We start from the raw sequence: 25,430 nt of genomic DNA, 5'->3' as shown, positions 1-25,430 counted from the left end.
TTATAACAGGATAAGCGCAACAAGATAACACATAACAGATTTCTTTAGAATATGTATGGCATATAAGCTAGAGATCCAAAGATTTTATCCAGGGTTTTTAAGAAGTCACTGATGGCACTCCAAGGGTTAGTTGGACACATAAAATATAATCATCAGTTTGTATAATATTCTTTAAAATTGTAAAATAATGTTTGGTGAAAATATGATATATACTGTGGTGGAATGTTCATTATGAATAATAATTAATCAAAGTCTAACAGAAGTCTATCCAGTAAATTTTTTTATTATTTATTTTTATTTAAGTTTCACTTAGTTTCTATTTGAAAAAATACTGTTTCTTTTATCTTTCTAACAGGCAAACATTAACCCTTTAAGGTGCTCTCCTTGAAAATATTTTTTGGTCCACATCTTGTATTGAATAATATACTGACACAACTCTGATAAATAGTAATAAGCAATTAAAATTATGATAACCTCAGGATGAAAGGTCAACCAGGTATTACCAAAGTCGCTTTAAGGCAATCATTTCACTCAGTGGCCATCTTTGAAACCCCTCTCGGGCAGTATGCTCAGGCATTCTGTCTGAATAGGAAAAAATCAAAATCTACAAAATTGCTTGCCAAGCTTACTATTACATTACATATTTGGAATCGCTAATAAAATGAATCAACATCTGTCTTATAAGTTTAGTTTCTAAACTTCCAAATCAAACAAAATTGGCATTTTTCCAGGGTTCCCAAGTTAATGTGCATGCGCTCTCGAAAGGAACAAGATCACGACACCAACTTCATTTATCTTCGTTTTATACATTATCATCCTCTGGTAAACAATTTGTCAGATCATGCTGGTCTTCTAATCCAGAACTTGGTCTTAATGTCCAATCTCTTCCAGAAATGACAGCGACTCTTTGTTTACAAAGTTGTGGGTGTTTGAGTAGTTGCTGTCATATGATGTGCATTTGACAGGACGGACTGTACCTCGCGTCTGTTTCATACAGATTACAAAACCAGAACACGTTACGTTCCACATGGTCTCATACACATACAGTATATGACAAAATGTTTGATGGAAAAGGAGCAACAATAAAAGTTCTTAATTACTGGGTGAAAGGTTTACCTTTAGGCTCAACTTTTGAGGGTGTGACAAGAATTTAAGCACAGGTAAATCTTTAGCATTGTTTTGTCTGTCAGTGTTGGGGCATTGTTAAAATATATCAGAGACTGTGTCAGTTTTCTTTTGCTTTGTGCGTCACAAATTTATACGGCCTTGAAAGTTATATGATAATCATCTTTTATATGCATGCAAAAGTATGCATACTCCCACAATTAGCTACCAAAATGCCACTTTACATTCTAAGCCAATATATTTAAAAACAAGTTAGACTTCATGTAAATAAATGTCTTTGAGCTGCCCCCAAAGTTCCGAGTCACATGAAAGAAAGCTCATGAAATTGAGTCACCTATTTACTAAGGGAGGCGAAGTTAATTTTCTAGCTTGTTTACAGATACAGGTTAGCCTGTGTGACAGATTAATTTGGCTGTAGTTGCTGCAGGCCTGCCACAGACAGCGGTGTACTGGGAAAGAAGTCAAGAGAGGTGTGTCTGCAAGTACATGACAAAGTTTTTATCTGTACCTTAGCCTGGAACTTGCACCCTGTAGCTCTTAGTCCTTGAAGTTCAACTGATACCCGCCCTGTTTGGTCTCTTGATAGGAACTGCGTTGGGCACATCAGGCACTTTCAAAGCCTTTCATAGAAATCCAGGAGTTCAGCCAATGCAAAGCTGTTGATGGCCTTATCAGTGTCTGTCTCGTGGGAATGGCCAGCTGTGGTCATTGTATTGTGTGCAGTGTCAACACACAAAAGCCAGGCCTGTCTAATGCACTGCCAGAAATTGGCGATTTGAAATGTTTGCACTGGGTTCTAGTTGGTCAAACAAATATGCTGCAAAGAGTACGACAGCTTCTTAGTTTTGATCTGACCTCAATATGCTTCAGACTTTTTACACACAAAACTGAGCAGAAATAATCAAACAGAAGCAGAATATCAGAACTGTCAACGTACTGGAGAATACTGAACATTTATTTAGCGTATATTATGATTAATAAATATTCAAAACTATGTGTATATCAATATTGTTAGCTTTCAAGTTAGGTAAGGTTTTGCATTAGCGTTGATTAAAGAGGCCTTTTAAATATAATCCTTTGCAACATTATAATGTCACAGTCACCAACTGGAGTGCCCACAAGCCACAATAGAGGGTACTCCATTTTACATTTACATTTAGCAGATGCTTTTATCCAAAGCAACTTACAAATGAGCATAAGAGAAGCTATTCAGATCACCAGAGAGCAGCTATATATAACTGCCATGACAGGTCTAAGTCATAGATATAGACACTAGGTATCGCATACGGTCCCTGAGCATGCGTCAATAGCGCCGCCACATTTGTACAGTGTCCCAGGACAAGTGTCATTCAACTGCACTAGTCAAGACAGTGTTACTATGTGAAGATGCTGGACTTTAGCGCTGTCTACGGGTGTAGTAACGAGCAAACAAAGAAAACAAAGCACAAAGGCAGAACATTTCATAGGTAAGATTTAGTTTTTTCTGTTTTTGTATGTTATTGATGATAATACAGTCACTTACTGCATTCACCATAAGGCAAAGTACCACCAACTCGCACTAAACACTCGGCTTATGCTAGTTTGTTGAATAAAGTCTGTAAGCAATGCAAAAGAAATATGATAACGAGATGCTGCAGTGCCAAAAACTTGTATTATTGTCGGCTAAGTGGAGTCATTCATAACGGAGATTCATTCCCAAACTAATCGCTTTCTCCATCATTATGAGAATTGGAGGCAGGAGAGGAGGTGTGTTTCAAGACACAGATTAGGTCAAATTTAACAGGGAGGGTGGACAGTACATTTCCATACACACAAACACAAGCTTTTTGTCAGGAATGCCTGTGCGATTACTGATCCATCAATGTAAAAAAGTGATGTAAATTGTAAGTTTCATAATTAAAAAATAAAATTTGCATACTGACCTCCAGGGAAACTCCCGATCATAGATATATGTGTATATGTGTATCACAAGTTCTGGATGGCCACAGTCCTCCACTGCAGCTCGGTCCCGCATTCATTTCAAAGGGGCGCTACCCTGTACTAGAATGGCGGCTCTATTGACGCATTCCTTCTAATAGACAACAACAGGGTAGGCGACATCTAATGTATAAATCTATGGGTCTAAGATAGTTTAGCACTTAATAAGCAAGAAAAACAGTTCAACTATAGTGAGTGCTATTGCTAGTTAAGTGTTGGTGAAACAGATGTGTCTTCATACGTTTCTTAAAGATGACCAGAGACTTGGTTGTGAGTCATTCCACCAGGATGGGATGTTAAAGGTGAAAGTTCTTGCAATCGATTTAGTGCCCATTTTGGATGGAAGCACAAAGCAACTTTCGGCAGCAGAGTTCTGCTGGGAACATTACCCTGAAGTAGAAATTCAGGTAAAGTGGTTTAAGGCCAGTGGTAGTTTTATAGTCAATTGACAACATCTTGAATTTCATGCAAACACTGATTGGCAACTACTGTAAACTGATAATTAAGGCAGAGATATGCGCTCTTTTCAGTTCATTAACAAGTCTAGTCTCGTTGTCACATTCTGGATCAGTTGCAGAGACTTGATGGTGATGTTTGGGAGTGCATAGATGAAGTCCAGGCTGGACAGAACAAGAGCCAGTCCACATATCACCTCCACTACTTACCTGAACTTCAGTTCCTATAATCCGTTGCACCTCTACGACTGATATACACTCTACCTGGATTAATTCCTTGATATCTGCTATACCTGTTCACTGTTATCTATTTTAGCACCACACTTTCTCAGACAGTTTGCTCAGTCTTGTTACAGTTGTTACAGTTGAAAACACTGTTTCAGTCTTTTCCTAGTCTTGATCTGCCTCATTTATATTGGCTTGGACTATTTTTGGATTTACAACTGTTATGTTCACATAACTTAAATTAGTAAAAACAATTAGGCTGATTTATTTGTGTTGGGACACAGAAGAACTGTGTGGAACCTGGTATTTTACAGTGTGTTTGATTAACCTCTAAATATACAGCATTTAGATTTCTACCACTTTCTACAAGCTTCCTGTCTGTAACAATTAATGACTTAACTGTAAAAAGTGAAACTAGGTCAAAGGATGAATAAATGAGAAGAGGGAAGAGGGATGTAACAACAAGAAAATGGTTCATTTAGCCAAGATATTCTATTACTGTCATAGCAAAGACCCAAAGCAAGAATCCATTGCAAATTCAAGATGGGTGTGTGTGGTAATTCTACCCTCCTTTTGATACTAGAATACCTGCGGTCTGGACTGGCAGAGTTACACCTGTTGGAGTACAGGAAATGCAGTTCTATCCAGAAAGAGCAATGCTTATAAAGACAAACAGCTAATGAAAAAGAATGGTGACATAACTGACATTACTGCCAACACCACCCACTGCATGCAAATAGATACAGTATATACTGTAAAAAAACACAGGCTTTCCTTGTTTACACCCTCCAGCACATCTTTTATACAACAACAAATAAGCTCAGTGAATAGTGTGCATTTCAGCCAATACGATTATATGTTAGCAAAATGTGGAACAGAAAATGCATGTGATTTTATTACAGCATGTCAAAAAGATGATGAAAGTTTAAAACAACTTAACCTCATCTTGGTCATTGTATGGTTTGTCACTTTTTATTGTGAGTATTTGTGTAAAATGTTCTTGAGGATTCATTGATAAACATCAAAGTAGAACTGAAGAAAAAAGTTTTTGCCCTCCTGTAAAAGTTGTATTTTTGTTAAATATTTCATAATAGTTTAACAGAGATTTTTTTCAACACATTTTTAAACATATTCATTTTAAGCAAACTAGTTTTAATAAGTTTTAATAACTAGTTTCTTACAAACTATTTGTAAAATGGTTAGCCAAGTTATTTTGCAGGATACTAGTATTGAGCTTTAAGAGCATATTTAAAAGGCTTACCTACCTACTCCCAGGGCCATTTATATCAAAGTTAAGATTTTGCAGCACCACGTTGATGTTTATTATATATAATTTTTATGAGGTGGGTCATTAGCCCAACGCTCAACCACCAACCTGGAGGACCAGGACAAACACACATACTGTACACTATGGACAATTTAGCTTACCCAGTTCACCTATAGCACGTGTCTTTGGGCTTGTGGGGGATTAAGAGTGCTAATAATAATGACCATTGCAATTTTTTTTTTCAGCCAAAATAATAGAAATAAGACTTTCCCCAAATTGAAAATATAAAAGAAAATACTGTGAAACTTCCTTGCTTTATTAAACATCACTTGGTAAATATTTTCAAAAAGAATAACAATTTTACAGGAGCTATATAGGCTAAATAGGGCTGATCATTTTTCTTTTTTTATATATATAATTTACACTTCTGATTGGTCAATGCCATGCAAAACACATGCAAAATGCATGATACAGTAGCAGTTATAGTGTCACGCTTTTGTTCACCTGCTTATATCAGTACACTGTAAGCACAGAATAGCGTTCCCACATTATCATCACAGTGATATTTTTAGCATAAATAATGGAGTTCATTGAAATTGTTTAATTATTTAATGTAAAGGGATCTTTAAAACCAAAAATAAAAATTCCAGACTCAGACTTTTTGTTCTTTTGTTTATTCTCTAAACACAGAGAGCAGAGACCATCGATATATTGATTTTATTTTTAAAGTAGCCATTTAATAGACTCAGTAAGGCCCTCGGGGCTGCATTGTAATATCTGTTAGATTTATTACTTTAGGCTAAATTAAATCCCCAAATTCAATCTAAAACATTTCTACACTTCAGTCATCACAACATATAATGCCAACTACTTATTTTGGCTCCATAAAGAGATCAGAAGTTTAAAAAGGATATTGTACTCAATATTTACACATCATCATGTGATTCTGAAAAAAGCTGAGTAAAATACTATAGAAGTCAATGGTTACAGGTTTCCATCTTTCTTCAAATTATCTTCTTTTGTGTTCAGCAGAAGAAAAAAGTCAAACTGGTTTTGATCAATTAAAGGGGAGGAAATGATGACAGAATTTTTGTTTTTTCGCTTTAAATTTAGTCTTCTGAACTTCAGAGTTCGAAGTTCAGTGCAGAGGGCCAAGAATAACTCTGGAATCATTGTTACATCTTATTTACAAATAATTTCTCCATTTCAGCCACATAATTGTTGTTTTATTTATTTTTTCTTCACTCTATGGCTGAGAATCAAGAATGAGAAGTCTCTGTCAGTGAGTAGGAGGTTGAAGAGCTGTTCTTTGTTTCGGAGTGGAGCTCTGAGGGGGGTTGTCCATGATTTCAGTGATATTACAGTTTTGAGAAACTATGTCCTCATAAGAGAAAGGGGAATACCACACCCTGATAGTCTGCTCACAGCTGGAATTGATCACTGTTCTTTCACCTCACTACAATGTGAAAATAGCACTCATGTTAGAGATAGAATATTTGCTTTGTAGAATGTCTGGTCACAATTTTTATTAAAGGGATAGTTCACAAAAATTTAAATAACCTCATAATTTATTCTCTCTCCTGTAGTTCAAACATGTATGAGTTGCTTGACTCTGTTGAATTTTAAAGAAGATATTCTGATGAAGGAAATTTCCTGGCGTTCATAGTAGGACAAAAATGACAATCTACACTCACCAGCCACTTTATTAGGTACACCTGTCTAACTGCTTGTTAACACAAAATTCTTATCAGCCTATCACATGGCAGCAACTCAGTACATTAAGGCATGTAGACATGGTCAAGACGATCGGCTGCAGTTCAAACCGAGCATCAGAATGGGGAAGAAAGGTGATTTAAGTCACTTTGAACTTGGCATGGTAGTTGGTAGACGGGCTGGTCTGAGTATTTCAGAAACTGCTGATCTACTGGGATTTTCACGGACAACCATCTCTAGCGTTTACAGAGAATGGTCTAAAAAAGAAAATATCCAGTGAGCGGCAGTTCTGTGGGCGCAAATGCCTTGTTGATGTTGAGGTCAGAGGAGAATGGCCAGACTGGTTCCAGTCTGTAGAAAGGCAACAGTAACTCAATTTCAAATAACCACTCGTTACAACCGAGGTCTGCAGAAGAGCATCTCTAAACGCACAACACGTCCAACCTTGAGGCAGATGGGCTACAGCAGCAGAAGACCACACCAGGTGCCACTCCTGTCAGCTAAGAACAGGAAACTGAGGCAACAATTCACACAGGCTCACAAAAATTGGACAGTAGAAGATTGAAAAAACATTGCTGTCTCAATTTTTGCTGTCAACAACATGAAAGCATGAGTCCACTGGCACACTTTGAGCTCATTAGTACTAACTGAGCATCATGTCAATGCCACAGTCTGAGTATTGTTGCTGACCTTGTCCATTCCTTTATTACCACAGTGAACACATCTTCTGAAGGCAAAAAGGGGTTCCAACTCGTTACTAGCAAGGTGTACCATATAAAGTAACTGATGAATGTAAGTCAATGGGCACCAGCTACCAGAATTTTTCAAAATATTTTTTTTTTGTCTTCAACAGAAGAAAAAAATGCAAATAGATTTTGAACAAGTGAAGAGTGAGTAATGGCAGAATTTTCATATTTTGGGTGAACTACCTTTTTGTGTCATTATTACTAGGTTCTTACATTTACATGAATAATATGTTACAATTTGCTTATTATGTAGATACCATATCCACATTCCACCTCAATAGCACCATATGTTTCATGCAATACAGTATTAACAGAATAAGAATATTTATTTTTTTATGTAAGTATCAAGTCAAACTCTCTTAAAGTGTTTCAGTAAAAATGTCTTGAAAGTGCATAATCCCTAGGACATTTAGAACACAGCAATGGCTTTTTTAAAAATCAACTCAAGCATCCGTATGTCTACAACATTTTGTAAATATGTCATGTGTTACATCACAGGGGGAGAAAGTGGTCAATGGCACCTGGAAGAAGAAAAATGGGCTCATGCAGAGAGAAAGACCTCCTGGGAGAGAATCACCTCAACCAGAAGACAAGGTATGACAGCTTTTGAAAAAACCCAAGTGGATATTAGCCATACTTGGGTGAAAATTAGACAACTGATGCGTCTGCTTTCTTATATTAATTCTGGGGTAAGTAACATTTTGTCTTTTAAATTGCTATTTTTATCACTCAGGAACATAAATTAATTGGTCAAAATGTATTCTAAGTAAATAATGTTAAACTGGTCATAAAAGCGTTCTTACCTATTTTATGATAATTTTTCACAAAAATGTAAAGAAGCACAATTGTTTTAAATATTAATCAACATTAAAGGGATAATTTAGCCAAACAAATACATTTACTCTCGCTTTACTCACCCTGAAGTGGTTTCAAACCTTTGAGTTTCTTTTTTTCTGTTGAACACAACAGAAGATATTTTGAGGAAAGCTGAGAACCTGTAACCATTGACTTGTACTAGTACTAGTAGTGTAGTAGGAAAAATAAATACTATGGATGTCAATGTTTACAGGTTTCCAGCTTTCTTCAAAATATCTTCTTTTGTGAAAGTTAAACAAGTTTGGAATAAGTAAAATTTGAGTAAACGATGGCAGAATTTTCAAGATTTTGGAGTCTTTAATGATTCTCTCTTCAGCATTTTTGCAAATGAGCAAGACTGATATTTTGAAATTGAATAATATATTATAATACTACTATATTTTTGATCTAATTAATGCAGGGGTATCCAAACTCGGTCCTGGAGGGTCGGAGTCCTGCAGATTTTAACTCTAAGTTGACTCACACCTGCAAGGATGTTTTAAAAAGCCTAGTAATGCTGCGGTCAGTTTGTGCATGCCAAATTCTGTTGTACGGCACTGGGAAAAGGGGTGGAATTAAACAAGATGATTAGACATTTAGAAAGCAAGCGATTGGTGATTGATAAATTTTTGTCCAGAGAGGTTGTGTTTTGATCTTCGTTTGGTCTTACGCAGTTACGTGATGCGATTTTGCAGGTCTGAGTTCACCAAGCCTGAGCTTGCGTTTCCAGTCTGACACATTCACATGTTTATGAATGGAAGTCTATGGGGAGAAATGTGCAGTCTGACCACAGCTTAAGAACTTGATTGGCTAGCCCAGGTGTGTTTGATTAGGGTTGGAACTAAACTTTGCAGGACACCGGCCCTCCAGGACCAGCATTTGTTTACTCTGGCATATGTTTTACGAAGCAAATGCCCTTCCAGCTGTAACCCAGCACTGGGAAACATTGTATAATAATATAAGCCAAATTTGTTTAGATTTTATTGCATTTATGATCAAATAAATGCAGTCTTGGTGAGCACACAAAATTATTATTTTAAAGACATTCTCCAATCCTACCAACCACAAACTTTGAAATGCCAAAAGCTGTGCTTGAAACTGCTCAGTTTACTATAGTGCACTACACACTATTTTGAATAAAAAGAAACGTTATTCCCTAGAATTCACTACTTTAATCCATTAGTCCACTCTGATTTCAAGATGAAATACAATGTACACTTGTTGAAGCGTTGTTTCCCAAAATCCAATGCTGGCAATAGTGTTAAAAAAAAGAAAGCTTATCAAACAGCAGATCAATTACATTTCATGCCAGATGATCCTCAAAGGTCAACTTAGTGCTTTAAATTGATTTATTTTATATAAATAGAATTAACGTAGTTGTCATTTATTAATCTTCCCCTGTGTTTGTAATGGTTTGCTCCACTTATCATTAGGCTGTTTTAAATTATTGCTTTTGGCAAGAATTAGAAATAAAGAAGGATGCGCGGCATGGTGGCTCAGTGGTTGGCACTCTCACCTCACAGCAAGAATGTTTGAGTCCCAGTTGAACAAGTTGGTATTGAGTTTGCATGTTCTGCCTGTGTTCGCATAGGTTTCCCCCACAGCAGATATGCGGTAGGTGAATTGGCCGTAGCGTATGAATGTGTGTTTGAATGTGAGGGTGTATGGTTGTTTCCCAGTACTGGGTTGTGGCTGGAAAGGCATCCGCTGTGTAAAGCATATGTGGTAATAGATGGTGGTTCATTCCGCTGTGGCAACCCCTGATAAATAAAGGACTAAGCCAAAGGATAATGAATGAATGAAGGATTCTTGACAAAAGCAATAACTTAACTTTTTTGTAATGTCAATAATCAAATGAAACCTTAGTCAAATGCTTTGTTTTTTCTAAAATAAAACAATCAACACATTAAATTATCAGTGACACACAATACATAAGGCCAAATAGGATCAATTACAGAAGGGTTTTGTCTGTGACAGAGTGCTCTCTGCTATGCCACTTACATCAGCATCTAAATTTGCTCACTCATTTCATTCACGCTTTGCTGATAACATGCATTCAGCTGCACGGCACTATTTAGGGATTAGTGAATGAGTGAACGAGTGAGTGGTTTCAGGCACAGCAACAGTGTTTTTCCACTGTATTCATTATATAACCCTGTGCCTTCAAACATAATAGTCTACATATGTTTTTGAAAGCCTGTATGCCATCAGGTAATATTATCTGAGTGTTTTATCTGTGGTGGCTAAGGAGTGTAAAACACAGGTGCTAGGTTCTCAAAAATATTTGAGTTCAGTGTGTGTTATTGTTTGCAGAACAAGCATCAGCTGAATTATATCTGCGCAATACTGCTTTAGGGCTTTATTTGCACAGTAAAATAGTTGTTCACTCAATAAATATAATACAAAAGAGCTTTCTCAAGGTATTCAAAAGATGAAGTATGACTGTTTTCACTAAATCAGTAGGAGAAACAGAATCAGAGCCCATTGATCTCCAGCACTGTGCCCTTGAGCAAGAACTTCTCACCTGCAGTTACTCCAGGCGTTTTAAAATGACAGCATTTTCACCTCACATTCCTCTTGGCACTGGAATGAAAGACATGATTCCTCTCTACTTTCACTATATAATGTTAACACCTTTTTCAGCATTACAAGTTTTAAATTATTTTTCATATTTCCTGTGAAGTTGTAGTTCAAATCTAGAGCGCCAAATTTGTCCCAGGAGCTACGTTTTTGTTTTTGCGAATCGACCAGAGGCCAATGTGTACATTTTTTGAGATCTCAAATTTATTTCACGAGTCCCATCCGCGTCTGTTCTTTTCATGTAAATCCACCAGAGGCAGCTGTCGACTGACTGACTGACTGGCTGATCGACTGACCCACCCACCTAAACCCAACCAATAGTGTTTTCGAAAGCACAGATTGACCCGCCCACCCACTTCCCTAAACCCAATCAACAGTTTTAAAAAGCAATCTAGAAAAGGAAAAGCCCTTGCCTTTGCTGTTTTAGATTTTACGACACTCTCCTGTTATTTACTTGTTAGTTTTATTTTTTGGTTTCGGTTTTACTCACTTTCTGGAACTGTTCCTTAACGGACTCGAACCACGTTGTCGTGGTCAACTACAGTATGTTTGTGTATAAAATTAATGCTATGGTGCTGTACCGCTGACTACTTACCTTCGTATGAAGGCTTTTTCTTTGTGACTGGTTTGCTCAATAGCTCACCACGAAAGGCATTGTACTTGGGTTCAAGTATGTCAAGCAATTTCTGGTGGATCTGGAAAAACATAAACTGATATTATATAACAAATGATATTACACAGCACATGAAAATAGGTGTAATCCGATTCATTTATTAAAAGGGCACCTATGATGAAAATTATCTTTTGCAAGCTGTTTGTACAGAACTGTGTGTATAGTGTGTCCAAAACAGGATCTAAATTCCTCCCACTTTGTGGCCCACAACAACCTGATGTAGGAGTGCAGTTTCCCTGCCCACTGAATTGATTGATACCCCACGTATTAACATTTCTCCATAGTAACACCTATAATCTTATCAACAAGATAGGACGTGCGAAAAGCAACTCAGATTAAAAGATCTGTTCAGCTCTCTGTGATCATCAATCTTCATCAAATGTGATCAAGAATGAGTTTTACAAGTTTAAAACATTTTTAAAACAGTGCATGTTTGTAAGGAGTTACAGCTATTTTACAGTCTTTATTAGCACAGCTGCATGTCTGGACAATTATAAAAGAAGGCGCTTCAATCCCAGTTTGGGACGTTAAATCAGGTTTTTTACATTAACATGTTAAGTATCAAGACAGCAGTGGATATTAATGTGTATTCTGTCATATTTGCCATGTAAGAAATGCAAAGTTAAAAGTGTGCACTGTGTGTGTGTGTGTGTGTGTGTGTGTGTGTGTGTGTGTGTGTGTGTGTGTGTGTGTGTGTGTGTGTGTCTGTGTGTGTGCGTGAACTTTGTAATGACATTGTGTGTGACTCATCATTGCAGAAAGGCTTGAGATAGCTCAACAGCAAATACATAAAATAATCATTGGGAAAGTTCTTACTTTAGTATTTCTCACAAACGTTACGTGAGATCTGCTTCCTTCATACCTGTTAATTTGCTGTTGATCTGACCCAGCCGAGGTGCAGATTAAGGCACACTCTAACAGGCATGTGGGAACGGTGGGCGGGGAGAACTAGCATTAAAGGCACAGGCAACAAAAACAGCTACACTGTGTTCAGTGAAAAAAAAATCCATATTCTGAAAGGTATAATGAATAATCTGATGGGTGATTTCAGCTCAAACTGTACAGACGCATCCTGGACACTGCTTCTCTTAAATCTTGAAAAAGGAGTAAAATGAATGCCCCTTAAGCTAAGCTAACCTAAAAGTGCTCCTGCCAGAGATTGACTGAATGCATAAAAAAATGGTAATACCCAGCAGATTAAATCTAAGTTAACAGAGTCTATTTCCAAAAAAAAGTGGAGTGTTCCTTTAAAAATACTTTTCTTTACTCTTTTGGACTGTCATGCAGAAATTTGACACCATGAGGACTATTCTGACTCTCAGCATCCCGACCTCTCATTGTGAACACTCAGCAGCAAGGCTTAAAATACCAGACCCACACCTCACTCTTATGAATCAATAAGGATGCTCCAATAAGCAGACACACACTTAGATACACAGCAGTGGCATTGGTCTCAATGCACCTAAACACAACAGTGACACTGTCTCCGTTTAAACACATCCACTAGCTGAAATGTGAGCCTTGTTGTCCTGTTCCCCCAGCACCTTGTGACCAATGGCATTGGCAGGGAACAGTCCGCTCAGAATGGGCCCAGAGTCTATGGTGTGGTGCAGAGCTCAGGCACCAACCAACAACAGGAAGTGATGGCACGAGAGTGGTCTGTCAATCAGCTGAGGGACGAGATGAGGTACATCCGAGAGGTAAGCTTAATAAATTGTCTATTGGTACCTAAATTTAACTGTAAGACAACTGGATAGTGGTTTCTCTACCGGAATGCACATTTTGGAAATGTATATATCTTTCTTAGAAGCTTCCTCTATTTCTCAAAGGTACGTGACTCTTTGGAGAAAGTCAGAGAGCGGATGTATGGCCAGTTTGGAGGGATGCAACAATCAATGCAAAAATTAACTCAAGACTTAAAGGTAAGCAAAACACAGCATGACAAGTGGCTATGGAAAGAATATTGAACAAATATTCGTAAATAATTGCTGTATTCATACTGTTGGAGTTTATTCTGCATGAAAGACCCGCTACGTGTACATTATCCTCATTAATACATACATATGTTGTTACAATGATGTAGTAGTAATTATATTAAAAGTATAGCAGTAGTAGTAGAAAAATAAGTGAAAAAAATATTTACAAAACAATTGACCAATACTTTCAGTAATGGTCCGAAAGGCTTTTACTACTACTTTGCCAGCAAGACGTGTCATCCTTTTAAAGTGGAAAAATGTTTCTCCACCTTCTTTTGATGCATGGATAAATGAAGTGTTTACTTACATTAAATTGGAAAAAAATTGACTATGATTTATTGGTTCTTTAAAGACATTTGACAAGTTGTCGCTTCCCTTTTTAGATTATCTGGTAGCTAACTCTCTTGATTTTTAAACTGAGCAATAATATATGAATACATATTTATTATTCAATTTTATTTTTTATTATAGTTTATATTTTATTCTTTCTTTTTTTCCTTTTACTTATAAATTATGTTTATTTAGTTTTTTTTCAATGGGAAGTTATAGGATGCAATTGATATTCCATGTAGAAAACCTAATAAAAGAAATTTGAAATAAACAATTGACCTACCAATAAGGCAAACGATAATACAGTCAAATTACTGTTCAGTCCCTTATTTGATATTTTTTACTTTGGTCTGTAAAGTCTGTTGTACATGATTTCTCTTTTTTTTTTTTTTAACTCTTTGTAGTCTGAAAAAGTCAGTGCTTATCAGTTACATACCCCTGCAGAATAGGGTGAATTTTGGTAATACCTTAGTTTAACCCTTGTGCATCCAAAAAAAAAAAAAAAGGTTCCTCGATGATCTAATAACCAAAAACATCATAACTAAATTGTTTTACTTTTTTGAATACCTCAAATTGAATGGTGTTGTTTATTATTAACATATCCAAGACTGTAACAAAGTAAATATTATTTGCTTAGCATGTAGTAAATGGAAAATTTTGTAAACAAACCAGCATTTAAAGGGTTAAAATTCAGAAAAAATATAAATGTTGATAGTTATGATTAGAACTGATGCTGGTAAAAAAATATATTTTACTTACTTAATTTTTTTATATGCCTGAGCCTAAATACAGTTGGCATTAACATAGGCTAAATAAAAACAAATTAAGACTAGTGGTCATTGCCTGCCTATTATTAAGATATTGGCTGTTTATTAGTACTTATAAAACACATATTCTGCATGATTATTTTCTTACATCTATAATCCATACGTCATACCCAAATCCTAACTACCTTAATAATTATTAATAAGCAACAAATTAGAATGTATTGAGTCACAAGTTATTATTAATGGTTAATTATTAGCAAGAGTTACATCTTAAAATAAAGTGTGAGCAAAATTGTAATTATTTTTTAAAAATAACAGGGATCACTAAAATGGCATGGTGTGTCATTAAGTATACTGTCCTGAATAAGTTAATTCACAAAACATACTGTATGTTTACATATAGTCAAAAGATAAAATATATAAATTAAAAACATTGCCGCAAAAGTCCAAGTTTACATGCCACATCAAGATGAGGTAAAAAATGTGAGCATCAAGATCCAGCCCCAGCTTTTAATGCAGTGAATAGAAGTATTGTCTTTTTAAGCATTAGTTTTCACCTTGTCTTTGTCTTTCCTGACCAGCTCAAAAGAGTCCACTGTTCTTCTGAGAAATTCTTTAGGTTCTTTACATTTTTTAGTCGTCAAGCATCTGTTTTAGTTTCCTGGGACTCTTCTGCATATTTGAATGCCTTCCAACAGCAACAGTAGGATTTTGAGATTCATCTTGAGATTTAAACTAAGTACAATCGAGAGACCCATGTGCAACTGCTAACACTTGTTTTTTTTTTTTTTTTTTTTTTTCAGTGCATCTTTTATACAAGTTCTAATTTTTAGATAGAAAAACATATATTTTAAAATTAGTACTGCCCTGTCAGAAGCTATATACAATACATTAAAAATACATTTATTTTGCCATTGTTGTCTAGTTCAAAAGTTATTTGTTATTTGTTATGCACCTCCTAACCAGTGTTGGGGAAGAAAGTAATGTACTTTAGAAAGTAGTGCATTACAATATTGGGCTACTCCCCAAAAAAGTAAGTAGTTGCGTTACTTAGTTACTTTTATGGTATATGTAATGGGTTATGTTACTTTTGAGTTACTTTTGCATTACTGGCTGGCTGAGGCTTGATGTCTTTCAGAACATGCAGATTTTCTTCTTCTTCTTTTTTTAAATACAGGTCCTCTGCAATCAACAATGCACTGTATAACTTTTATTTACATTAAAAAAACACATTTAAAAAAATCATGTAGGATAATAATATTTTCTGAGAACTTCCTGAGTTCCTCTTTTCCTTTTTTTTCCATGTGTTCAAAATACCGAAAATATTTACATCGCAGAAATGTAAGACTCTGTCTTCTTCATTTCTGTCTGTTCTTGCAGTCACTCATTGTGTGTGGGATTTAACATGACTACGTTAATTTTTAATTCAGCATTTAAAAAAAAGTGAATTAACTAAACTACTAAGTAACTCACATGACATTTTTAAGTAAGTCAAATATTATTACTTACTATTTAAAAGTAATGCATTATTTTACTCGTTACTTAGAAAAGTATTATTACTTAACTCCAACACTGGATTTAACAATGTATATTTGTTTTAGTGGTCCAGTCTGTGATCACCCAGCCATGTAGTGTATGATACCCAGGTTTTCCTCTATGAACAATTATAAACTCTGCAAAAAAGTGTTTTAAATATCTGTTTTGTGTATTGTATTCCACCCTTAAAATGATAACAGTTATAGGTGACAGAACTAATCTGCAGGTGATTCAGGAGACTTTTTTTTAATTCAGTTAATCAGATGTCACAACTGGCTAATTAGTATTGCAGAGAGCTGTGTAATAATACTCAAGAATATGATCAACCACAAAGACTTGCCCTTAATTAAAACACTGAGTTCTAAACGTGACAGTATTTCTGATTGTGTTTTTCCCAGGCAGCCAACTCTCATAAGCGTTATCTAGAGTCAGAGGTGAAGACGAGAAGGGCAGCTATGGAGAGCTTTGACCAGATGAACAACTCCCTCATATCAGCAAACATTGATCTACAGGTACACGATCAATACAGTCACTGCCACCTGATAAAGGCACCTTCTGTACGGAGAGAGCTCTTGATGTTTGTCTGTTGTCATCAACCACCTTAGACTGTTCAACAGAGAAAAGAATGTTCTGTACTAATGAATCTCTGCTGCCAACGTAAATGCATGCTGTGGGAAAACTAGCTTTGTGTTCATCCTTATGCTATAATGATCAGGTGCTGCTGTTGTTGATCATGGGTGTTTCAGAAATCGTTGCTGGAAAGCTGTAATAACCGCGTGGGGAACAGGGATGAGATGAAAACTCTGCGCAGCGCAATGGAGAAAACAGAGGAGAAACTGAAGGAAACAGAGAGACAGCTAGCAGCAGCACAGGCTGAAAACCGCACACTCAAACACCAGGTGCTCAATCATGCAAGCACACACTTACAGCTATCATTCTTTAATATTACCATCTCGTCAGATGAACACCATACTACTGTGTAATTTGGCTTTTTGGGACATCACAACAAAATCAGTACGACAAAAACATTATACAGTTAAAGTCAGAATTATTAGACCCCCTTTGGAATTTGTTTTCTTTTTTAAATATTTCCCTAATGATGTTTAACACATTTTCTCCCTGCCTTCGCGTGGATTTCCTCCGGGTGCTCTGGTTTCCCCCACAGTCCAAAGACATGCGGTACAGGTGAATTGGGTAGGCTAAATTGTCCATAGTGTATGAGTGTTTGTGTGAATGTTTGTGTGGATGTTTCCCAGAGATGGGTTGCGGCTGGAAGGGCATCCGCTGCGTAAAAACTTGTTGGATAAGTTGGCGGTTTATGCCACAGCGACCCCGGATTAATAAAGGGACTAACCCGACAAGAAATTTAATGAATGAATGATGTTTAACAGAGCAAGGACCTTTTACAGTATGTCTGATAATATTTCATCTTCTGAAGAAAGTCTTATTTGTTTTACTTCATCTAGAATAAAAGAGTTATTAATTTTTTAAACACCATTTTAAGGTCAAAATGATCAGAATCTTTAAGCAAAATGTTTTAGTCTACAGAACAAACCATCACTTCACAAGAACTTGCCTAATTACACTATAACATAGTTAAGCCTTTAAATAACACTTTAAGCTGTATGAAAGTGTCTTGGAAAATATCTAGTCAAATAATATTTACCGTCATCATTGCAAAGATAAAATTAAATCAGTTATTAGAAATGAGTTATTAAAACTATTATGTTTAGAAATGTGTTGAATAAATCTTCTCTTCGTTCAACAGAAATTGGGCGGGGGGGACAAACAGGAGGGCTAATAATTCTGACTTCAACTGTACGTTAGATTGTTAGGATTTAAGACATATTTAATGGATGAATAAGAGCTGTAATAAATGTAATGCTCAATGTAATGCTCAATCTTTTATAGCATTAGTGAAAACTGTTCAGCTAAGTTCCATAAATTAATTTACATTTAAAAATGCCTTATTAAAACAGATATTGTATTGGTTATGTTTTAACTATAACAAAATTTTACTATTACAACATAAATTGTTACATATCAATACACAGTAAAAAAAAATAAAAGGGAAAATAAAATAAAAAATAAAATAAGGGAATGAGGAAAATTGAAACAAGTGTACAGTACACTAATAAAAGTGTACAGAAATTTGTACAGAAATGTTTCTTACAAACAACTGAATACAGTCAATCAACAATCACAATCTGAATCAATTCAGATACTTTGTCAATGTTGAAAGTAAATATGTACAATTAAACAGCATGCGATAATAGCAGTTAAAACATTCATTCGTTCATTTTCTTGTCGGGTTAGTCCCTTTATTAATCCGGGGTCGCCACACCGGAATGAACCGCCAACTTATTCAGCATGTTTTTTTACGCAGCGGATGCCCTTCCAGCCATAACCCATCTCTGGGAAACATACACACACATTCACACACACACTCATACACTACGGACAATTTAGCCTACCCAAATCACCTGTACCGCATGTCTTTGGACTGTGGGGGAAACCGGAACACCCAGAGGAAACCCACTCGAATGCAGGGAGAACATGCAGACTCCTCACAGAAACGCCAACTGAGCCGAGGCTCGACCCAGCGACCTTCTTGCTGTGAGGCGACACCACTACCTACTGCGCCACTGGTTCAACGTAGTTAAAACAAATAAAATTAAATTAAATTACTAATAAATACATTCAATGAAAAGGAGTGCATCTATTAAATGGAAGGCAAAATGACAAAGTAAACTAAAACATTAAAGAAAAAAAGATATTGTGTTTTTAATGTTAAATTTCAAGAGTTCACACTTAGCTGATGATTGATAATAAAGCTTGTTTGACTTGCTGTCCCAAGAGAAAGCCCTGAGCTCATAAGATCCTTGAGCCTGGGGCTCCCTCTCGTTTGCAAGGCGAGAGGGGAGTTTGAGCTCAGGTAGAACTCGAGAACTTCCCTGCTGTAGTAGCTAAAAAACATGTCTATGGTGCTGATTTGGATTAGTCAATTAACATAAGCTGCATGTTTTTGGACGGTGGGAGGAAACTGGGGAAACCGAGCGCCGAATGGGTCAGTTGGCATTTCTGTGTGGAGTTTGCATGTTCTCCCCGTGTTGGTGTGGGTTTCCTCCAGGTGCTCTGGTTTCCCTTACAGTCCAAAGACATGTGCTCTAGGTGAATTGAATAAGCTAAATTGGCCGTCTTGTATGTGTGTAAAAAAAGTGTGTGTATGGATGTTTACCAGTGTTGGGCTGGAAGGGTATCTGCTGTGTAAAACATATGCTGGAATATTTGGCAGTTAATTCCGCTGTGGCGACTCCAAATTAATAAAGGGACAAAGCCAAAAAGAAAATGAATTAATGAAAAAATATTAGTGTTAGAAGCATTTTATTTATACCAAATAATATTAATGTTAAAACAAATAGGAAACTTATTTTAAAGTGGAATTATTAAAAACAAATGGTTAAATCAGTGAACAGTGGTTGTTGTTGTTTCAAACATAATTTAAAAGTGGGTTGTTCTTATAGTTGTTTCTTATATACAGTGACAGATTTTTTTGTTACAAGTATTTGACATATATTACAGCACTATGATCCTGTACAGTATGTGACTGAAAACCTAAATGAATGTAGTGGGGTTCAAAGTTCTGACTTTAATGTAAATGTTATGTATTACACGTTTTAGTGACAAATCTGAATAATAATCCGAGTAAAACAATGACAAAAGAAAAAAAAAGTACAGTTTTCTGAATGCCCATCTGCAGTGTTTGTACCTCTTGATGATCATGTACTTCAGCATTTTGATCCAAGAAGTATGATACTTCAATGGTAACATGGATGGGTCAATGGAACATAAAATGCTTACTGTTTTTATTTTTATTTATTTATTTATTTTTTATAAAAACTTGCGCTTACAGCTGTAATTCAATGATTATCAGACCTGCCATGGGATTAACACCCAATAACGCGTTATTTGGGTTTTTTTAGAAAAAAAAAAATAGATCAGGATTGTTAAGATGTAAGACCTGCTGTACTAACAAGCTTTACAATTTAGGCAAAACTAAAATAAACTAATATCAATAAGAGCTGTATTAAATGTATTGCTTAAAGTCTTTTTTAACATTAGTGAACAAATATATCTGTTCATTGTTAGCTCATGTTAGCTAAGATCCATATAAATGAAATAGCATTTAAAAATACAAGAATAAAATCTGACTTTGTATTTTTAATTTTTAATTTAATGTTGGCTAATTTTAGTATTAAAAGTATTTATCATACAAACGAATGTTAAAAAAGAAACTTGTTGTGAAGTGAAATTGACATGACATGTGCTGTGTTTGTACCTTTTGATGATCATGTTCTTTAGCATGATTTAAGATGATTCAAGATGAATCGTACTTCAATGTAAACCAGGACGATTCCTAAATGTTAATACTGTTGCTTTTTGAAAACTAAACAGCGTTATGTGTGTAGGTGGAGACTTCTCAGGAGGCGAACACACAAGCACTGAAGGAGTTGAGTGCAAAGCTGCAGAGGGAATATGAGGAACAGCTGCAGGAACAGCAGAGGAAGTACAGAGAGGAGATTGAGGCTCTGCAGGTACATATACTGTATAACCAAACTAACACATGCTCTCACAATCTTCACACAGAAACACACTGTATGCTCAGTTGACACTTTCATTATCACCTACAGTATATTGTAGTTTATGTGACTTTTAAAGGTTGTTACTGTACAGATACATTGTAAAAAATACTTTTGTGTTACAAATCTGAAGCAGAGCTGGTAGATTGCAATCTTTTAACAGGAAACATCTGTAGGTATTCTCCAGGGTAAGAGAGGGGGAAAGTCCACTTCTTTTACTGTTTTAGATTAGGTTGCCACCTAGTGGTAATAGGGAATATTTCAGATAAAAATATTTCGGAGTAGAATCTGTTGTGTCCCTATTTTATGATTTGAAGGTTTTCTGTTCATTTACGGTGGTAAATTGCATTATGGGAGTTTTATTTCTGCTCTTTCCACTTTTGATGTTGATAAATCAAATTACTTTTATTGGCATTTTATTAGTTTGAGTCAAGGTATTGTTTAAGAAATAATATATAGAGAATTAAGTCTGTAAAATAACACAAAATGTACTGGCAGCTTATTACCAGGTTTTTGCATTATAAATTACAACACCATCCCAAACAATATATCAGTTCAAACAAAGGAAATGTCAATAAAAGTCACTTTAACAAACTTTTCAACATCAAGAGCTTTTGGAGAAAAGATCAAAGTTGCATAATGCTATTCAAAAACATAAAGTGAAAAAAACATGAAAAATACAGAAAACAGTCAATTTACAGATATTTTTTACAGTGTGGGAACTGACTGGTCAATAGGAGCAGACAAGAATGATTGTAGTTTTGAGTGTAAACCTGTTTGTCCTGTCTACAGGCACAGCTTGACGACTATATGAAAAGGCTTGAGGAGGCCGAGAAAAATGCTCAGATTGCTGAGGCAAAGATTGCTGAAAGAGACCAAAGAATTGCAGAAGTGGAGAGGCTGCTGAACTGTATGGCTCAGGTAAATATGATCAGATAGTTCAGCCTTATACTTTTTACACCTGAAGGAAACATTTTATGCATCATTTTATTTTTATAACAGGAGAAGGGTGACCTGATAAAAAAGCTTTGTGATTGTGAGCAACGCTTGCGTGGTTTGGATGAAACTGACCATGCAGACAAAGCTGCGGCCAAACAGTAAGTAACATCTAATTTATGTTCTGAAAATATTTTCCACCTAAAAATATTGATTATGTCTTATTCAGGATAGTTTTAGTAGACAGTTTATATATCTTTATATAAGATTTTTTTTGTTTAACAATGTATCACAAAATCTTTTTTTATTTAATAAAGAAGCTATGTTTTTCACAAAAAAAAAATTCAGTAGCTGTGGTACATGTGGTAAAGGTGAATTGGGTATGTTAAATTGGCCATAGTCTATGTGTGTGAATACGTGTGTATGGGTGTTTCCCAGTGATGGGTTGCAGCTGAAAGGGCATCCACTGTGTAAAACATATGCTGGATAAGTTGGCGGTTCATTCTGCTATGGCAACCCCAGATTTATAAAGGGACTAAGCCAAAAAGAAGATGAATAAATATTTACATTTGTGAATTTACAAATTATTTTCATAGAACATGACCTTTACTTAATATCCTAATTATTTATGGCATAAACGTTTATAATTTTGACCCATAAAAAGTATTTTTAGCCATTGCCAAAAATATACTGTTTAATGGTACTGGTTTTGTGATCCAAGGTCCAATGGCCAAAAAAATTGTTAGCAAATTCATTCATACTACATTAGCCGATGAAAATATATTCAGTACAAAATTTAATTAATGATAGTAAATGTTGAATCTAATGCTAAATATTGTTCATTCCTAATAACTGATGTTAATAAATAAAGTTGTTTTGTATGGTGTTTCCTGAATATTTCAATATCTTTAAAAAATACTGTCCTTATGTTGTCTGTTTAAAGATTCGATGTGAAAATGTGTTTCATTAAAGGTTTTGTTTTAGCTGCTGTAAATAACAATTAATTAAAGAATCTCTGCAAATATTATTATACTTTCTTCATTTTACAGTCATCTAAAAAAATCTCCCAATAATTCTGATGGTATTATGGATTTAGAGCTTTATTACATGCTACATTGCTCATAATTAGCATGTTTCATTCCAGGTCCGAGCAGCTGAAAGGAGAAGCAGCAGAGCTGAGAGAGAGAATAAAGCACCTCAACGACATGGTGTTCTCACAGCAGAGGAAGGTCAAGGCCATGATAGAAGAGGTGCTGATTTAAAGAAACTGTTTGAGATGTAAAAGTGCCGCTATTGTGCTTTTTAAATGTTACCTTTCATGCAGGGTATAATGTAGCTGTTTATAAACATGAAGGGTCTGTGCAAAAGTTTTAAAGATGCACAACATCTAATGTATTTTCAAGAAACAGCTAATTCACCAGCAAATACATTTTCACTTCCATAATTGATCTAAGTAGATTCTGAACAAATTTGCATGGGAAATATGCTAATTATGTATAAAAATTCAAGTTTATATTTGGATTTCGCAAATATACAATTTGTGTACACAGCCATTTTTGCAATATTTTAAAATATATGTTGCATATACACTCACTGGCTTTATCAGGTACACCTGTCCAACTGCTCGTTAAAGCAAATTTCTAATCAGCCAATTAAATGGCTGCAACTCAATGCATTTAGGCATGTAGACATGGTCAAAAGAAAGGTGCTTTAAGTGACTTTGAATATGGCATGGTTGTTGGTGCCGGACGGACTGGTCTAAGTATTTCAGAAACTGCTGATCTACTGTGATTTTCATGCACAACCATCTCTAGGGTTTACAGAGAATGGTCTGAAAAAAAGAAAATATCCAGTGAGTGGCAGTTCTGTGGGCACAAATCCCTTGTTGATGCCAGAGGCGTTCCAGCTAAAAGAAAGGCAACAGTAACTCAAATAAGCACTCGTTACAACAGAGGTCTGCAGAAGAGCATCTCTGAACACACAACACGTCCAACCTTGAGGCAGCTGGGCTACAGCAGCAGAAGACCATACTGGGTGCCACTCCTGTCAGCTAAGAACAGAAAACTGAGGCAACAATTCACACAGGCTCACCAAAATTGAACAATAGAAGATGCCTAGAACATAGAACTAGCCTGGTCTGATGAGTCTCAATTTCTGCTGCGACATTCAGATGGTAGGGTCAGAATTTGTCATCAACAAAATAAAAGCATGGATCCATCCTGCCTTGTATCAACAGTTTGCGCTGGTGGTGGTGGTGTAATGGTGTGGGGGATATTTTCTTGGCACACTTTGGGTCCATTAGTACCAATTGAGCATTGTGTCAATGCTACAGCCTACCTGAGTATTGTTGCTGACCATGTCCATCCCTTTATGACCACAGTGCACCCATCTTCTGATGACTACTTCCAGCAGCATAACGCGCCATTTCATAAAGTGTAAATCATCTCAGACTGTTTTTTTTTTTTTTTTTTTTTAACATGACTATGAGTTCACTGTCCTCAAATGGCCTCCACAGTCACCAGTACTTAATCCAATAGGGCACCTTTGGAATGTGGTGGAACGGGAGATTCGCATCATGGATGTAAAACTGACAAATGTACAGCAACTGTGTGATGCTTTCATGTCAATATGGACCAAAATCTCTGAAAAATATTTCCAGTACCTTGTTGAATCTATTTCACGAAGGATTAGGGCAGTTTTGAAGGCAAAAGCTAGTCCAACCCACTAATATTCAGGTGTACCTAATAAAGTGTCCAGTGACTGAATGTTTAAAGCATATGCTCGATAAAAACATGTGATTGTTTACTATTATCTGAAATCAATGAAAAACCTGCTAAACCCTTGAATACTTGACATTGAAGTTTGAGTTGAACTAGTTTAAGTGTTTCCTTATCAGAATTGACATAGTTCAATTGACACTATCAACACTGTGCTGGTTTAGAGAGAACAAATGGCCAAATATATAATATGAGAATATTTAAAAAATAAAATCATGTACAATTTTTGAATAACGTTACAAGGGCATTTAGATTAGCTTTTCATTCATGATACGTTTGTAATTTATTGGTTTAATTTCAAAACAACAATTCTGCAGGTTGAATCATTGAGAGCCAAAGTTGCACAGAAGGATATGTTCATCACTGAGCTGCTGGACAGGATTGCCATTGTCGAGTGTGAGGTAAGTCCAACATTCTCAATGTAACAGGACGTGACTTTTTTTTTCTTTTCTTTTGTTTTGATTTTCTTTTTTGCAAGCTTTTAGCCTTTCGCCAATCCAGAAAGGCACAGATTGGTTGGAATAAGCATACTCAATGCACTTATTCGACAATCCATGGCTATTCTGTCAGCTGGACTTTGGTTGTCGTTCAAATTTCCCATATATCTGATCTGAATTGGTCCTTGTTCAGTGTCTTCTTTATATATCTGTGACATGAATTCTCTTTCTAGTTTCCCTGTTCTGACGCTGTCCTTTGCTTTGCTTCCTTTCCTAGAATAATGAGTTAGAAGACAAGTTGAAGTATTTTATGTCTATACAGAAAGCGTCTGAGATTAAAGTTTCCACCAGGGACATTGGAGTTGGCTGTGATCTGCCTGTTAGGTAATGAGCACAAGATCACCTTGCCATTGAA

At 35.9% G+C, this 25,430-nt stretch overlaps 1 protein-coding gene across 3 annotated transcripts in view; it reads left to right on the top strand.

Moving 5' to 3' along the window:
- Positions 1-25,430, top strand: part of myzap (myocardial zonula adherens protein) — a 28,007-nt gene that overhangs the window by 1,358 nt on the left and 1,219 nt on the right. The window contains exons 3-13 of one of the 3 annotated variants that reach the window (XM_005166523.5): positions 8,007-8,102; positions 13,158-13,316; positions 13,446-13,538; positions 16,624-16,737; positions 16,972-17,124; positions 20,695-20,820; positions 21,658-21,786; positions 21,868-21,962; positions 22,946-23,051; positions 24,896-24,979; positions 25,338-25,399. In XM_005166523.5, coding sequence (XP_005166580.2) covers positions 8,007-8,102; positions 13,158-13,316; positions 13,446-13,538; positions 16,624-16,737; positions 16,972-17,124; positions 20,695-20,820; positions 21,658-21,786; positions 21,868-21,962; positions 22,946-23,051; positions 24,896-24,979; positions 25,338-25,399 — 1,217 coding nt within the window. Of the gene's footprint in view, positions 1-8,006; positions 8,103-13,157; positions 13,317-13,445; positions 13,539-13,934; positions 14,287-14,366; positions 16,738-16,971; positions 17,125-20,694; positions 20,821-21,657; positions 21,787-21,867; positions 21,963-22,945; positions 23,052-24,895; positions 24,980-25,292; positions 25,400-25,430 lie in introns of those variants that run through there. The other 2 variants (XM_678415.10, XM_073907336.1) reach the window with 2 other exon arrangements.

The sequence above is a fragment of the Danio rerio genome, chromosome 7 (assembly GCF_049306965.1).
Source record: "Danio rerio strain Tuebingen ecotype United States chromosome 7, GRCz12tu, whole genome shotgun sequence".
NCBI classification, from domain to species: domain Eukaryota; kingdom Metazoa; phylum Chordata; class Actinopteri; order Cypriniformes; family Danionidae; genus Danio; species Danio rerio.
The sequence above is the reverse complement of the archived record's forward strand: the minus strand, read 5'-3'. Positions and strand labels throughout refer to the sequence as shown.